At 43.8% G+C, this 18,706-nt stretch overlaps 1 protein-coding gene across 2 annotated transcripts in view; it reads left to right on the top strand.

The window, feature by feature from the left end:
• Positions 1-18,706, top strand: part of LOC110521024 (transmembrane protein 266) — a 73,598-nt gene that overhangs the window by 38,318 nt on the left and 16,574 nt on the right. For both annotated transcript variants that reach the window (XM_021598466.2, XM_036975547.1), the window contains one exon: positions 18,210-18,364. In XM_021598466.2, the coding sequence (XP_021454141.1) occupies positions 18,210-18,364 (155 nt within the window). The remainder of the gene's footprint in view (positions 1-18,209; positions 18,365-18,706) is intronic.

The raw sequence follows: 18,706 nt of genomic DNA on the forward strand, positions 1-18,706 counted from the left end.
CCTGGGAGGGTGGAAGGACAGTGACAAAGTCCACCGAGAGGTGAGACCAGGGTTGTTGTGGAACCGGCAGGGGAAGAAGCTTTCCATAGGGGAGGTGTCTGGGTGTCTTAGACTGGGCACAACCAGGAAGTCCCTAGACAAGGTGGGCCACCAGTAGTTTTCAGTCAAGCAGGCAATGATACGGCCTATCCCAGGATGGCCCGACACAGGTGCCGTGTGCGCCCAGGTAAGGAGGCGGTCCCGCACCCCCGTGTGCATGTAGGCGTGGTTCTCCGGGCACTGTAGAGTTGTGGTTTCCGTACGCAGGGCCTGCCATATGTCGGCGGCCACGTCCCACACCACTGGCAAGATCATACGGAACGGAGGGATGATGTGGGTCTCCTCTCCCTACATCATAGAGGCGAGACAGGGAGTCTTCCTTCACGTTCTTCGAGCCTGGCCTATAAGAAAGTATAAATTGGAACCTGGCGAAGAATACAGCCCATCTGGCCTGTCTCGGGTTTAGCCTCTTTGCTGTCCTGGTGGGGCTGCAGGTAGCCTAGTGGTTAGAGCATTGGACTAGTAACCGAAAGGGTGTAAGATCAAATCCCCGAGCTGACAAGGTAAAAATCTGTCGTTCTGCCCCTGAACAAGGCAGTTAACCCACTGTTCCCAGGCCATCATAGAAAATAAGAATTTGTCCTTAACTGACTTGCCTAGTTAAATAAAGGTTACATTTAAACAATAATAATGTACTCCAGGTTGCGGTGGTGCGTCCACATCAGGAAAGGGTGTTTGAACCCCTCCAGCCAGTGCCTTCAGAGCCTTCATCGACCGTCAATAGTTCCCAGACCCGTACGTCGTAGTTCCTCTGGGTGGGGCTCAGCTGCTTGGAGTAAAAGGCGCAGTGCCGCAGCTTTGGAGTGGTTCCGGTGCAATGGGACAGCACTGCCCCAACTCCTACTTCAGAGGCATCCACACCGACAATGAAGGGGAGTGAGTGGTCGGGATGTGCCAGCACGGGAGCAGTGATGAAGTGTGCCTTCAGCGTCCCGTACGCCATCTCCGCCTCCACCATCCAATGAAGCTGCTGGAGACCTCTCAGCAGGGAGGTAAGAGGTGCGACCACCGTGCTGAAGCCCTGAAAGAACCTCGGGAAATAGTTGGCGAAACCCAGGAATCGCGGGACTGCTTTCATGGCGTTGGGGATGGGCCATGACCTGACTGCGCTGACACGTTGCTCCTCCATCTCCACTCCCTTCGTGGATATGAGGTAGCCATAAAAGGACACAGACTGCTGGAAAAACAAAAAATGTCTTGTTTAACTTCTTACGGATCATTGGGACGCTTCCGTCCCACCTGGCCAACATCCGGTGAAATTGCAGAGTGCCAAATTCAAATGACAGAAATCGTAATATTAAACATTCATGAAAATAGAAGTGTCATACATCATTTAAAAGCTTAACTTCTTGTTAATTCAGCCGCGTTGTCAGATTTCAAAAAGGCTTTACAGAAAGTACACCATGCGATTATCTGAGGACAGCGCCCCGCACACAAAAGCATTACATACACTTTCCAACCAAGCAGATGCGTCACGAAAGTCAGAAATAGCAATAAAATAAATCACTTACCTTTGAAGATCTTCATCTGTTTGCAATCACAAGGGTCCCAGCTACATAAAACATTGTCATTTTGTTCAATAAAGTCCTTCTTTATATCCCAAAAAAGTCCGTTTCAATGGCGCGCTTGACTCAGTAATCCACCGGTGTCCCTCGTTCAAAATGCATACAAAATGAATCCCGTAAGTTACCAATAAACTTCTTCTAAACAAGTCATACAACGTTCCTAATCAATCCTCAGGTACCCTATTATGTAAATAAATGATACAATTTAAGACGTAGAATACCGGAGATCATTACCGTAGATAAATAATGAAGTACGCGCACTCACCGGAACGCGCTACAAACACTACAGACAAAATGGGAGCCACTTAGAAAAACTACAAATTCTAGCTCATTTTTCAAAAAAACAAGCCTGAAACTCTTTCTAAAGACTGTTGACATCTAGTGGAAGCCCTAGGAACTGCAATCTGGGAGGACTTTTATATTCCCATCCCAGACATTGTAATCAGAGGTGAGCTGAAAAATAAAATTCTGGATGGATTGTCCTCGGGTTTTCGCCTGCCATATCAGTTTTGTTATACTCACAGACATTATTTTAACAGTTTTAGAAACTTTAGAATGTTTTCTATCCAATACTACCAAGTATATGCATATCCTAGCTTCTTACTCAGGCAGTTTACTTTGGGCACCTAATTCATCCAAACTTCCGAATACTGCCCCCTAGCCCGAACAAGTTAACATATAGATTATGCTCCAACCATCTTCATTTTATAAACCACTACGCTCCTTACCAGCATGTCCCGAAACACTTCGTTAAGAAAGGTCTCGAAGACTGAAGGAGCATTAAACAAATACTCGTAATGTCCCGTGGTCGTGGAAAAGGCCGTTTTCCATTCGTCGCCTGCACGAATGCGCACCAGGTTGTAGGTGCTCCTCAAGTCCAGTTTTGTGAAGTGCTGCGTCCCATGCATTTGTTCGATTATGGTTGGGATGAGGGGTAAAGAATAGTTGAACTTCACAGTGGCTTTATTTAGTGTTCGATAGTCAATGCAGGGGAGCAGTCCCCCATCTTTCTTCTTAACAAAAGAATACGCTTGAGGAGGCTGGTGACGTAGAGGGGCGGATAAAACCCTGCTGGAGGCTCTCCTGTACGTAGATCTCCATGGCCTCGGTCTCCGCATAGGAGATAGACATGTCCTCTCGGAAGGGCTGTGTCAGACAGCAGGTCAATGGCACAGTCCCAGGGGCGATGAGGAGGCAGGTGTGTAGCCTGGGTCTTAGAGAAAACCCAGTGCAGATCCTGGAATTTCTCCGGTAATTCCACTTAAATGGCGTTGTCTGGACTTTCCACCATAGTAGTGTTGACTGACATCACAATAGACCTCTGACACTCCTGCGACCAACCCAGCAGTCTCCTCTCGGACCAGGAAATAACAGGGTTACCCCAACTCAACCAGGGGAGACTTAAAACAACGGGGTGCGTGGGGGTGTCTATGATCAAAAAGGTGATCTGTTCTGAATGAGTGTCATAGGTCAGCAGAGTAACGGGAAAAGTGATGTGATGTATGAGCCCTGTCCCTATTGGACAATTATCCAAAGCTCGAACCGGAATGGGTGACTGTAGGGGAACCAAAGGAATGCGTAATGCATTGTATGTAGCACCAAAAACCTGAAATAAAACAGAGCATAGGTAATCACAAGACCAATGGACCTAGGACAATGATCGACAAGGACAATGGAGAAAAGAGGGCACATATATACACATACTAATCAGACGGAATGGGAACCAGGTATGTGTAATGAGACAAGACAGTCCGAGGTTGGTGGTAATGAAACAGTTCAGTGACGCCTCGACCTCCGGAGCTGGTGAACAGAATGAGCAGCAGCACCAGGGGGATCCGTGACAATATAGTTTCCTTAACTGATGTTACTTTGAAAAAGTAACTACATTCAAACTGCTTTATGAACAATTATCATATCGAAATCTGAAATGTCAAGAACAGATCACTATGGAGTCAGATGTTAGTAGAATTAGTCATTTAGCCCATTAAACACAAAAACTGTTTCAAGTGACAATTAGGCAAGTCTGATGCCAAAAAATAAAGGACATTTTTGCCTATTTCAGCCAATAGTGTGTATGTCCAGTAGTTAGCTATACCATTAAATGGCAAAAAAAAAGAAATTACTGACAACACTACCGACATTTTAATTTAGTTCAACTACCACCAAGCTACTGCAAAATGTAGTTGAATTATTAGTTGAACTACATGCAGTTCACTACTCCTCAACACTGGTCCCTCATTTACTTTGGCAGTTATCTATAGATTGATTACAACAGTGCTGAGTTCCCTACTGGGATCAAGTCCTTCTGCTACTTATCCTGCAACCATTGAAACATGACTGTTGCTTGGCACAAGAATGATTCCATTAATTATACACTCAATTGTACATTTCAACAGTCAGTAGAATTAAAATTGAAGTTATATGAACATCACAGAATGTAAGAATACAGTAGAGAATGAATTTAACTGAATCTGGACATCTCTGTAGATGGATTTCTGAAAAGAGTAGAGGGGACTATTTCAAACACACAGAGGAACAGTCCTCACCATCAAATTGGCTGTGCAGCAGGTACCACATGCTGCACAGCTGGGTAGCACAATTTGTGGGCATGGTTTGACGGTTTGTTAATATTCACAGACATGCAAAGTGTGAGATTGCTTTTTGGGCTGAGAGTGAGAGAGATCAAGTGAATTGGTGAAAAACCATTTATCAGAACCAGCTTGTCTGCTGCTCTGCAGATGTAGGCCGATCCATCTCCATTTGCCAATTTCTCCACCAAAGAATCGCCTGAATTCCTTTTGGCACCATGCCTTCCAAACAGCAGGTAGTGAGGTGCATATCCTGCACCGTGTTGTTGTATTCCTGCATCACTTCCTGCAGGTGGTCATGCCAGTGTCGTCTCCAAGGATCCACTCCATTTCGCATATTGCCCCAACAGATCCACAGATGACGCAATCACTATTGCACTCCACACTGCCCTCTCGCACCTGTACAAGAAGAGCACTTACGTGAGAATGCTGATAGTTAACTACAGCTCAGCATTTAACACCATAATGCCCTCCAAGGTCATCACTAAGCTCAAGACCTTGGGACTGAATACCTCCCTCTGCAACTGTATCCAGGACTTCCTGACGGGCCGCCCCCAGGTAGGGCTGGGCGATATGGCCAAAATATCATATCACGGTCTCTACATTTTTTTTACGGTTTGACAGTATTTTGTGTTTTTTAATAATAAAAGTTAAAATTATGCTTTATGAGTAGTGCGTGACCCAAGGGTAGCAACACATACATTCTAAGTGATTTCAATGGGTCTTTCTCCATTCTGATGGTTTTATACTGTTCAGTTCAACTTCAACAAAAAATTATTTTCAGCATTTACATTCATCTCTGCATTTCCTGCACTCATTTGAGATCATTTCCACACGTAGGGCTGCATGATAGGGCCAAACAATCTAGGCCTCATATTTATATTGGAATCCTTTATATTGGAATCATGGAAATATAATGATTATTCAAATTCTATAGTTAGAATATAATAGTGGGCACTTTGAATAGAGTGTTTGACATGACAACAACTTAAAATGCCAGGGAGGAGTTATTGTTACAGGGTAGGAACTGAAGTGTTGACAAGTGTTTCCTATAATCTTGATAAAACAGCATCGGTTGTCATCAACATTATTGCAAGTGCAGCATTGACCATGCAGAGACTGAACGCAAGTGTCTCGTGCTCGAGGAACAACAAATGCACTCCTTGAGTGACAGGAACCGGGGCTAGTTCTGTGTAGAAAGCGGCATTGAGAGCGATATCGGAGAGAGATGGTTCAGGAAGCGAAGTAAACTATAAAAATGGACGTTACACATGGTGTATCACATTTAACAAACCAAACATTCAAATACTGTTATAGAAGGTAAAGTAAAAACACAAACCGGTCGTGCATCAATACAGCTATATCGTAAAATATGTTATACCGCCCAGCCCTACCCACAGGTGGTGAGGGTAGGAAACACCACATCCGCCACGTTGACCCTCAACACAGGGGCCAATCAGGGGTGTGTTCTTAGTGTTCCCCTCCTGTACTCCGTTATCCCTAACGACTACTTGGCCACACACTACTCCAACACCATTATAAAGTTTGCTGACGACACAACAGTGGTCGGCCTGATCACTGATGATGATGAGACAGCCTATAGGGAGGAAGTCAATGACCTGGCAGTCTGGTGCCAGGACAATAACCTCTCCCTTAACGTTAGCAAGACAAAAGAGCTGATTGTGGACTACAGGAAACGGAGATGCGAGCACGCCCCCAATCCACATCAACGGGCTATAGTGGAGTGGGTCGGGATCTTCAAGTTCCTCGGTGTCCACATCACTATGGAATTAACATGGTCCACACACACCAACACTATCGTGAAGAAGGCACAACAATGCCTATTCCAACGAAGATTTGGTATGGGCCCTCAGATCCTCAAAAAAGTTATCCAGATGCAACATTGAGAGCATCTTGACATCTTGACTGTATCATCGCTTGGTATGGCCACTGTTTGGAATTCGACCACAAGGCTCTACAGAGGGTAGTGCATACGGCCCACCCAGTACATCACTGGGGTTGAGCTCCCTGCCATCCAGGATCTCTATACCAGGCGGTGTCAGAGGAAGGCCCTAAAAATTGTCATAGACTCCAGCCACCCAAGTCATAGACTGTTCTCTGTATGGCAAGAGGTTCCGATGCATCAAGTCGGGAACCAAAAGGACCCTGAACAACTTCTACCCCTAAGCCAAAGCTGTATGGCTATATCCAGGAAAGCCAAAGTTCCGAAAGCTGGGCCTAAAATAGTATATAAGAGATCATACAAAAGATTTTGCTGTGACTCTTATGTGGATGCTGTTAAAAAATATGTATTGTTCTGATGTGATTAATAAGGGGCATCCTGACGCTGCACTTGATGAAATTGATTCGTCCAATTACTGATAAACATGCACCTGTTAGGAAACTGACTGTTAGAACTGTTAAGGCTCCATGGATTGATGAGGAATTGAAAAACTGTGTGGTTGAAAGAGGTGGGGCAAAAGGAGTGGCTAATAAGTCTGGCTGCACATCAGACTGGCTGACTTACTACACATAGAGAAATTATGTGACTAAACTCAACAAAAAGTAAAATAAACTTTTTTATGAAGCCAAGATCATCGATATAAAAAATGATGGAAATCAACGGTGGAGTACTTTAACTGAAATGATGTGCAGAATGACTCATTCAACTCCATCTTTCATCCAATCAGATGACTTATTCATCACAAAGCCATTTGATGTTGCCAATTATTTTAGTCATTACTACATTGGCAAAGTGCACAAACTTAGGCAGGAAATGCCAACAACGAACAGTGAGCCATCATATTCATGCATAAAAAAACTAATAATGAAAGAAAAGCATTGCAAGTTGGAATTTTGTAAATTTAGTGTGGGAGAGGTGGACAAATTATTGTTATCGATCAATAATGACAGACCTCCTGGCATTGACATCTTAGATGGAAAGCTACTGAGGATGATAGCTGACTCTATAGCCACTCCTATCTGTCATATCTTAAATCTGAGCCTAGAGGAAAGTATTTGTCTCCGGGCCTGGAGGGAAGCCATAGTGATTCCGTTATCCAAGAGTGGTAAGTGGCCTTTACTGGTTCTAACAGCATACCTATCAGCTTGCTGCCAGCTCTTAGCAAACTGTTGGGAAAAATTGTGTTTGACCAAATACAGTGCTATTTCTCTGTAAACAAATTAACAACAGACTTTCAGCATGCTTATAGAGAAGTGCACTCAACATATACTGCACTGACACAAATTACTGATGATTGGTTGAAATGCTAATAATAAGAAGATTGAAATGACTGATGATTGGTTGAAAGGCTAATAATAATAGGATTGTGGGAGCTGTTCTGTTAGATTTCAGTGGAGCCTTTGATATCATTGACCATAACCTGCTGTTGAAAAAACGTACAGTATCAGTCAAAAGTTTAGACACACCTACTAATTGAAGGGTTTTTCTTTAAATGTAATATTTTCTACATTGTAGAATAATAGTGAAGACATCTAAACTATGAAATAACACATGGAATCATCCTAGACCCCATCCCCGCAGGAGGCCTTTTGCCTTTGGTAGGCCATCATTGTAAATAAGAATTGTAACTAACTTGCCTAGTTAAATAAAGGTTAAATAAAATAAAATATGCACCTGCTGTCACGTTCTGACCTTAGTTCTTTTGTTATGTCTTTGTTTTAGTATGGTCAGGGCATGAGTTGGGTGGGTTGTCTATGTTCTTTTCTGTGTTTGGCCTGGTATGGTTCTCAATTAGAGGCAGCTGTCAATCGTTGTCCCTGATTGAGAACCATACTTAGGTAGCCTGGTTTCACTTTTGAGTTGTGGGTGCTTATTTCCTGTTTAGTGTTTTTGTCTTTCACCTTACGGGACTTACCACGCTGCGCATTGGTCCTCCTCTCTTTCTCCCAACGACGAACGTTACAGAAGCACCCACCACCAAAGGACCAAGCAGCGTGGTAACGGGCAGCAGCAGCGATCTCAGGACTCCTGGACATGGGAGGAGATTCTGGACGGCAAGGGACCATGGGCACAGGCTGGAGAGTATCACCGCCCCAAGGCTGAGCTGGAGGCAGCGAAAGCCGAGAGGCGGTGGTATGAGGAGGCAGCATGGCAGCACGGTTGGAAGCCCGAGAGGCAGCCCCAAACATTTCTTGGGGGGGCCACACGGAGAGTGTGGATAAGTCAGGTAGGAGACCTGAGCCAACTCCCCGTACTTACCGTGGAGAGAGACGGACCGGGCAGGCACCGTGTTATGCCGTGAGGCGCACGGTGTCCCCAGTGCGCAGGCATAGCCCGGTGCGGTACATAGCAGCGCCTCGTATCGGCCAGGCTAGAGTGGGCATCGAGCCAGGTGCCGGCTCAGCGCATCTGGTCTCCAGTGCGTCTCCTCGGGCCGGGGTACATGGCACCAGCCCTACGCATGGTGTCCCCAGTTTGCCAGCACTGTCCTGAGCTGCCAGAGTCGACCGTCTGTCCTGAGCTGCCAGAGTCGCCCGTCTGTCCTGAGCTGCCAGAGTTGCCCGTCTGTCCTGAGCTGCCAGAGTCGCCCGTCTGTCCTGAGCTGCCAGAGTCGCCCGTCTGTCCTGAGCTGCCAGAGTCGCCCGTATGTCCTGAGCTGCCAGAGTCGCCCGTCTGTCCTGGGCTGCCAGAGTCGCCTGTCTGTCCTGAGCTGCCAGAGTCGTCCGTCTGTCCTGAGCTGCCAGAGTCGTCCGTCTGTCCTGAGCTGCCAGAGTCGTCCGTCTGTCCTGAGCTGCCAGAGCCGCCGGTCAGTCAGGAGCTGCCAGAGCCGCCGGTCAGCCAGGAGCTGACAGAGCCGCCGGTCAGTCCGTTACTCCGGCACTGCCGGAATCGCCCTTCACTCCGGAGCTGCCAGAGTCTCCCGCCTGTCCAGTGCTGACGGAATCTCCCGTCCGTCCGGTGCTGCCGGAATCTCCCTAGTCTATTCGGGACCCGTGGCTAGGGTCCCCAGTCTGAGGTCGGCGGCGAGGGTCGCCGCTCTAAAGAGGCCATGGTGGCGGTTAAAGAGGCGGAGAAAGACTATGGTGGAGTGGGGTCCATGTCCCGCGCCAGAGCCGCCACCGCGTACAGACACCCACCCAGACCCTCCCCTATAGGTTCAGGTTTTGCGGCCGGAGTCCGCACCGTTGGGGGGAGGGGGGGGGGGGGTACTATCACGTTCTGACCTTAGTTCTTTTGTTATGTCTTTGTTTTAGTATGGTCAGGGCGTGAGTTGGGTGGGTTGTCAATGTTCTTTTTTCTATGATTTGGGATTTCTGTGTTTGGCCTGGTATGGTTCTCAATTAGAGGCAGCTGTCAATCGTTGTCCCTGATTGAGAGCCATACTTAGGTAGCCTGGTTTCACTTTTGAGTTGTGGGTGCTTATTTCCTGTTTAGTGTTTTTGTCTTTCACCTTACCGGATTGTTCGTTTGTTATTTATTGTTTTGTTCAGTGTTCTAGTACGTGATTAAAAGCTATGAACACTTACCACGCTACGCATTGGTCCTCCTCTCTTTCTCCCAATGACGAACGTTACACCTGCACTCCGCTCTCTCATTAAAAAACACTTCATAGCTCTTGGAGTCCCAAGAAAAGCTAGTCTAACTTGATGGATTTTTTGGGCCATTTCTTATACTAATAGACTATGCAATGAGGGGTGCAAGCTCTTGTTTGCTGAATGTTAAATACAGCAGCCAATAGGAGTTTGAAAGAAGAGAGAACGGGTGATGGCGGTAGGTTATAGCAGTTATTTACTCAGACCCATCTTCAATTTTGGTGAAGTGAAGGCTATCTGCATCTTATTCTAGTCCATTGTAACATTCTCACATAGGTGTTCCTTTTGTTCAGGTGAGAAAAGGAAGTGTGGAGTGCAGTAGAGATTGCATCATCTGTGCATCTGTTGAAGCGGAATGCAAATTGGAGTGGGTCCAGGGTGTCTGGGATGATGGTGTTGATGTGAGCCATGACCAGCCTTTCAAAGCATTTCATGGCTACGGGGCGATAGTCCTTTAGACAGGTTACCTGGCGTTCTTGGGTGCTCTGGTGGTCTGCTTGAAACATGTAGGTATTACTGACTGGGTCAGGGAGAGGTTGAGAATGTCAGTGAAGACACTTGCCAGCTGGTCAGCACATTCTCTGAGTATGCGTCCTGGTAATCCGTCTGGCTCTGCAGCCTTTTGAATGTTAACCTATTTAAAGGTTTTACTCACAACGGCTACGGAGAGCGTGATCTCACAGTGGTCCGGAACAGTGTGTGTTTGTGCGTGTGTGTGTGTGACAATGTGCATGCCCCGCCCACCCAAGGATGTATTTTTTAACCATTTAGCAAAAACTTGCAAAAACTTGTCACTTAAATCTTGCTGGATTGATTGCTTTCATTTTACTCCTGCGATTCTTTCATAGTCTTGCTTGTGCCTTGTTGTGCCTTGTTGTTTCTAATGACCTGTCAAACACTCCCCTGTAATGGCTGAAATGGGCTCAATGGATTACATAGTCTATCATTTGAATCTATAAGAACGCTAAAGCATCGTCTGGGATTTTGTGCACTATTAAAAGACAAGAAAGAGAAGAAATATAACTTTATTTTGATGTATTCATTTTTTTGTGAAATTGAACAAAAAGTTATTTAAAGCTGCAATATGTAACTTTTTGGGAGACCTGACCAAATTTTAAAGATCTGTCATTCTCATTGAAAGCAAATTTAAGAAGCAGTAGATATGTTCTATGGCTGCTATTTCTATGCTCCCCGTTCTTAAGTTTAGTTTTTGCATCTTTTACTTTGGGTTATGTACACCAGCTTCAAACAACTGAAAATACTATATTTTATGGAAAATATATTTCACAGCGGTTTAGATGGTGCAATGATTCACTACACTATACTTGTTTGTTTTGCCACATTAACTGAAATTATGAGAACTGTTAGAATTTTTGCAACCAGGAAATGGCTTAGCGATTTCTGAATAGTAAATCATTAATAAAAAAATGTTTACAAATTAGATGCGCTGAAATGCAGGGTTGGGGAGTAAAGGATTTGTAAGGGATTACAAAAAAACTGTAACTGTTTATCCATTACGTTACCAGCTAAAATATTGAAATCAGATTACAGATACTTTTGAAAATCTAGATGATTACTTCGAGGATTACTTTTAAATTCAGAAAGGATGTTTGTGAAAAAAAATCTTTGCCACTTCTCTGTTTTCTCAATGACTTTCAAATCAGCATTGAAAAAAGGCGTAAATGTACGTTCCACCTGAGCGAGTCTGACCACAAGTCAGAGACCACTATGATGACACACCAAATGTGCTTGATATATTGCGGGAAAAGAGCAGGAATAGGCTTTTGTAGGCTACAGTCCAAGCTGTCTTCCAATGGTGCGGCTGCTGTCGGCATCAAAGATTATCCAATTTGAATAAACGCTTGGAGATAAGGATGGCAGCAGGGGTTTGGGCAACGGCCATACGGATATCACTCATTATTGATATCTACATTGCGCATTGATGTGAATCACACTGCTGCTCTCATATCCATTGATTCTTGAAGAATAAAACTTATAAATGCCTCATGAGTTTAGTTCAACTGTCACACTCCATGAGAACCCAAAATATTAACTTGTTTTTCTACAAAGTTTGTAAACATTGTAAATCTTAACAAACACTGTATAGCCTCATAACATGGTTAAAACAATATTTTTGATATCATGGATGGTCAGTCCTTGCATCCATAGCTTTGTCTATTAATCATTTTTCCAGGCCCATCACTCAGCTTTTTAACAAAACAGACGCGGAGCGCCCATTTTGTTATTTTTTCATCTGTGGATTTGCCCCTTAAACAGCTGCATATTATCAAGATATCAAAGTGTCACCAACAAAGAGGTAAACAATTGGCCTATAGCAAGTGCAGCATATGACATTCATTTTTCACATGTAAATAGCACTTTTCAGTAGTACTCAAAGCATGTCATTCCATGAGCGCAACATTTATTTTTGAACTCGAATCAATGAGCCTAATCAGTCCTCCATGACAACAACATCATAAACCACAGAGTTATGCTCAGGTAAAGCAATGTGGCTAATCAATACTTCCATATTTCCAAGTTCTATTCTTGAAGATCAAGGGGTATAACATTTATTGGAATGACTGGAATCCTGATAGACTTTTTAGTTTTTTAACGTAAAGATATAATTTAATCGTATTATTATATTTAGTAGAAAGCGATGGGTTAGAAGAAGCCAACATAACCAACCCAATAATATATTTTTTACATCCATATATGGCCAGCTATGTAAACTTTAACATTGATTTATCCTGCAATAGATGTCATTCAATTGGTAATATACATGTTTGTCTTCTTCAAATGCCTCTTAAGGCAAAAGTAATCTAAAAAGTAACTGAATGTAATCAGATTACGTTACTGAGTTTGGGTAATCCTAAAGTTACATTACTGATTACAATTTTGGACAGATAACTAGTAACTGTAACAGATTACATTTAGAAAGTAATCTCCTGTACCCAACTCTGCTGACATGAAAGTTAAAATGAACACTCAGATTAGTGATATTATGTCTGATTTTCAAACAATTTAAAGTATGTTTAGCTAGTTGTAATCTAGAGCCAAGCGCGTTGAATTTTAATCCGAGGGTATCATGCTATTTACACACTTGTTGAATTATGCAAGATAACGTGACAACAACAGTAATTTATGAGGCAGTCTGGACAGTGCAGGTGAGTGCAGATAGGGTAGACAGAGCAAGTGTTTGGTGGTTGCATCCCTGTTCCACACCTTTATGTTAATTCATTCATATATGCAAATACACCCTGGTGTAGTTATGTAAATTAGGCACATATAATTGTCTTTATTTGAACACAAAATACTTTACAAATACATGCTACAATGATAAAATGTATATATGAGTGCATTTACTGAATTAATATCAGACGGATTAAAACAAATCTAAAAGTTTGTAGTATCTTTATCCATTGTCCGTTGCATTTATTTGATTTTTGGGAAAACCTTTTAACAATTTCAATGACTGTTGCTAGTGTGTGTGTGCGTGTAGATCTTGAAGTGTTGCCTGTTCTATGTATGGGCTATGACTGGCTAAGACTGAGGGAATTTCCCTCTCTCACTCACAGTGTTTTACCACTGATACTACTTCACTTGCTCATAAATACTTAAAAGTCTTCAGTACTCCAGGTTTAAAACGATTTCCCCAAAATTAAGTTTCTGAGCTTCGAGTAATCCATCATGGCCAATTGCAATGCTTCCAGACAGGGTTTCTCTTTACCATTTTATTACATTAATACCTTTCCTCCTTGCTGGAAGGATCACTTTAAATTAATTATGAAACCATACACATTAAATTAGCCTTTTTAATCCAGAACCTAACACCAGTGTTTCCTAGAAAAAAAGTGCTGTGTTAGTGTGCTACCCTTTCAAATAGCTGTGGCAGACAATAAATGACGCCTGGTCTCAGTAGACGTAACATAGTCAACATCAATCCGGGACACTCAAATTAGTATGATATGTTACGTTTGGTATGGTTATATAAGACTGAAGGTTACTTAAGGCAAAAACGAAAGTTGGGTGTTTGGTCGGGGTGGATGGATGGATGTATTAACGTGAACATCTAGCAACCCAAAGGCTGCGTGCTCTAATCTCATCACGGACAACTTTAGTATTTTAGCAATTGCTTGCTACTTTTTAGCTACTTAACATGTTAGCTAACCCTTCCCCTAACCCTAACTCCTAACCCTAACCTTAACCCTAACCCCTAACCACTAGTGTAGCTAATATTAGCCACCTAGCAATAGCCACCTAGCCATGTAGCTAACGTTAGCCACAATGAATTGGTGTACGTAACATATTGTACGGATTTCAATTCATAATATATCATACGTAATGAATGATAGACATCCACAAATTAATACATACCATACGAAACGTAACATCTCATACTAATTGGAATGTCCCCGATATACATTTACTATGTTACGTCTACCCTTGAGTCCAGGTTGATAAATGGAGTAGATATGTGTTACACATGTAAACATATTGTTTGTTTGGCTATTTACCACTGAACAAGTTTCAAATGTTATTAGTCGTATGTACAGGATGGTATAGCCCGTCCAACTAAATTCTTACTTGCAGGTTTCTTCTCTACAATGCAACCACAATAAGAAATAATACAAGATACGAATACGAACATAAAGTAAATGGTTCAGTAGAATATAATATGTTTTATAGCATAAGTATAAAACAGGGAGGCACAATTTATAGTCCAATAGTTACACATGTTTTCGGGGAGGGCGGATTGGGGGCATGTGTTTAAATTGTGCAGTATTTAGCAATAATAATACAAGTCTGGTTGCAGCAGTTGTAATGTGTGTGTAGCATGTTTACCGTGTGTGTGTGCGCTTGAGTGAGTGCATGTGTGTTAAGGTGCGGACAGGCAGTGCAGGTGGTCAGTCCAGTTCAAGCGTTCAGCAGTCTGATGGCTGGTAAATAAAAACTGTTTTTGAGCCTGTTGGTATCAGACCTCATGCTGCGATACCGTCTGCTCGACGGTAAAGGGAATGAACAGCTCATGGGTGGGGTCCTTGATGATGCTTCGGGCCTTCCTCAGGCAATGTTTTGAATAGATGTCCTGGATGAGTGGGAGCACAGTCCCAGTGATGTACTGGGCCATCTTCACCTGGGCCAGGAAATTCCCATACCAGACCGTGATGCAACCCGGTCAGGACGCTTTCGATGGTGCAGCGGTAGTATTTGGAGAGGACCCGGGGTAGCATGCCAAATTTCTTTAGCTGCCTTAGGAAGTAGAGACGATGTTGCACCCTCTTGACGAGAGTGGTGGTGTTGTTGGTCCATGAGAAGTCCTCGGTGATGTGACTCTCTCTACTGCAGTCCAGTTGATGTGGATCGGGGTGTGTTCCCTCCTCTACTTCCAGAAGTCAACAATCAACTCCTTTATTTTGCTGATGTTGAGGAAGAGGTTGTTGTCCTGGCACTACATTGCCAGTTCACTTACCTCCTCCCTATAGGCTGACTTGTCCTTGTTGGTTATCAGTCCTACAACCATTATGTTGTCAGCAAACTTGATGATGGAGTTGATGGAGGGTCGTGCAAAGGAACACAGTCGTAGGTGAACAGGGAGTTCAGCAGAGGGCTGAGGATACACCCCTGAGGGTCCCCTGTGTTAAGAGTCAGTGTGGAGGAGTTGTTGTTGCCAATCCTCAAAGCCTGTGGTCTGCCCATCAGGAAGTCCAGAATCCAGTTGCAGAAATTGGTGTCCAGACCCAGGGCTCTGAGCTTGTTGTCAGGCTTGATGGGAACAATAGTGTTAAATGCTGAACTGTAGTCAATGAACAACATTCTCACATAGGTGTTCTCCGTTCATCTAGGGTTTTTGGTTGGGTTACAGAATGTCCGTATTGTTATTGTGGGTACAACATCATCAACACATTTCCTACTGATACCTGTGACTGACAATGTATATTCCTCAATATTTGATGGATGGGTCCTGATTGAAACATATTTCAATCAGTATTCTCAAAACAGTCTTGCAGCATTGAGTCACACATGTAACGTGGGATACTGTCCCTACTGGCCAATGAATGTATTTTCTGCTATCACATAGAAGCCTCCTCTAATTCCCTGTTACCTCCAGTGTTGAGCTCCTAATCTGTTGGCATGGCTTGGATCAGAGTGACAGGCAGTGGTGCAGTGGGTAGCAGCGTGTGCCAGTTAGCCCCTGGGAGTGCTCATTGACACAGCATGGCCCTGCTCCAGCCCCCAGCCCCTCTGCTGATCTTGGCACCAGGTGGACAGGATATCCAGTCCTCCACCGGAGGTCCAGCTGTAGCCGCAAACTGGCTCATCTCACTGGGCCTCTCTCACTCTCTTGCTCTGGCTCCCCTTCCCCCCTCTCTCTTTTCTCTCTCTACCCCTCTCTGCACAGCCCCAGTGCCTTCAAAAATAACTGCCTCTCTGTCTGTTTGTCTGTTCTGTCCTGAAGCCTGGAAGTAGAATCTTTCTTCTTCTCTTGTGCTAAAAGACGGACATTGGCAATGGGATTTCTTCACTCGGGGACAGGTGACAATGACAAAGTGCTGTTTTTCAGAGGACATGCATCTTTCACTGTCTGCCCCTAAGAAGCTCTCTCACTAGAAATATCAGAGTAGTTTTGTATGTGTAAAACACAGAGTAGTGACAGGGAGGGAAATCCCTGTCTGCCTCGCACAGATCTGCCATTATTTATTGACCATAAATCTCTGGGAGCCTGTCTCCGGCCTAGCGTCTGGTAGGAGGGACCCAGAGGAGAGGATGGATTTAAGGTAGACACAATGTATCCAGACAAAGGCCTAACTCACCAGGGAAATGCCACTCTTATCTGCACACTGATGGAAATGCATGGCCGTTTAGATTTTAGAGGGAGGGGGATCACTGGAACCTACTGTCAGATCACTGGGGAATGGATGGCAGTGTGCATGAATCACTGACATAAGGGTCATGAGATGTAAAGGTGATATTACGGATCCGACCCACACCCTGTTACCACCTACTGCATCCCTGTCAGAAGAGAGGGAAAAAGAAAAACCCAGTAGTGTATGAATATTGTCATTGAAATCAGATGAAGCCATCATCATCCTGGAGGCAATCATATTTTTGGCTGTGAATGGGGAGAGATGAGGAGGAGGTCTGTGGCCTCCAGATGGTGTGGATACAGCCCCACTGAAGCCCTCTGAGAGCCACAAGATGAGGTCACACAGCCAGCATGAAGGTGGCTGGAACACAACACGAGGCACACTGAGCACAGAGATCTGGTTTGGAAATATCCTTATATCTCTAATTAAAGAGATCATAAAAAGTTTGAGTTCTATGGCTTCAACATACTGCTCAGCTCTCTAAACTGCCAAATACATCTTGTTTGTGAAGCTGAGTAAATATGGCCATGTGGTGAGTGGTGCCAAAAGGCAAACACAAGCGCTGTGTGATTCTAGAGCACTAATTCTTCACATTGTTATTTGAGTTTAGATTAAACTTTAGTTGGTCAATTCAACAAATGCTCAGGCAAACATTGTCACAAATCAGTAGTAGGTGTGTGTGGATGTGTAATATTGTGGTATTTGTGCCTGATTGGAACTGTGTCCTATGGTGTCTCAGAGTATAACACCAAGTATAAAGCACTTCTCAACGACTCCACTGTACTGTACTGTCTGTCATAGAGCAGAGGTAGGCAACTAGATTCAGCCTCTGGCCGATTCTTTTTTTGTTAATGTTTGTTTAAAAAAAAAAACATACATAGACAAAAATAATAGTCCACTTAACATTTACATACATTTCCACGTATATTAATGAAATCACAGGTGCTCAGACCCACATGTTCCCACCGTATCCACACCCAGTGTTGTTTGTAATGCTTGTAAGTCTCTGCCCCATATGACTTCATATTGTGTTACGTTGTTTCTGTCTGTAGACAGATATTTTTCAATATTTAAATCATGTCGAAGCAGATGGTCAGAAGGGCAGAACATAATTATAATTTGAACACTGCAAATTGACTACAACAAAGCCCATTAAGAGATTGCATTTGGAACTAGCAATAATTTAATATCTTGATTACATTGAGGCATGATCACAGATGTCTTTTTTTAATGAGTGGGAACACTTGGGAACAGACTTCCTAAATTAAACACATTTTTTGCTTGAATTCCTGACAATTTTAACATTTTTTTTTAACCTAATAAGTCATTTTTTTTACGAAAAACTTTGAGGGAGCAAAGAAAATCACTTGCAAGCCGGTTTTGGCCCACGGGCCGCCTGTTGGCGGCCCCTGACATAGAGGTTTGAAAGAGAACTAATACATTTGAATACATGTCCTTCTCTGATTTGCATTTAATGACATTATCTTTTGTCTCTGCATTCCACCCCCTCCTCTCTGTCTCTCTGATGTCAGGTCTAACTGGCTGAAGCCGTGCTGTGGGCGGAGGGCAGCCCCGTGGCAGGTGTGTCTGCTGAGCGCTGGCTTTAACTGTTTCGTGGTGGCCTGTGTCATCCTGGTGGTGGTGCTGCTGTGTCTGGAGCTGCTCATCGACACCAAGCTCCTGCAGTGTGAGTGACTCTGGAACATGGATCTTCTGGACTTGTTTTCATGCAATGACCATTTAAAAGGGCTAACTTGTGATAGACTTCTGCAACTTAAACTGTCACAAAGATTGTGATGGAAGATACACTAAATGTGATTTGACTCCTATTGAAGTTAAGACATACAAAACAGCTGTGGTATAGTATGTTGGAATATACTGTACAATAATGCACATCTGCTGTTATGGATGTAGATAATATACTGTTTGATAATGCAGTGGCAGTGACAGGTCCAGGACCTGGGGCTGTGATCTCTCCTGTCTATAAAAACAGTATAATGCAGTGACAGGTCCAGGACCTGGGGCTGTG

The sequence above is a fragment of the Oncorhynchus mykiss genome, chromosome 1, assembly GCF_013265735.2.
Source record: "Oncorhynchus mykiss isolate Arlee chromosome 1, USDA_OmykA_1.1, whole genome shotgun sequence".
Classification (NCBI taxonomy): Eukaryota; Metazoa; Chordata; class Actinopteri; order Salmoniformes; family Salmonidae; genus Oncorhynchus; species Oncorhynchus mykiss.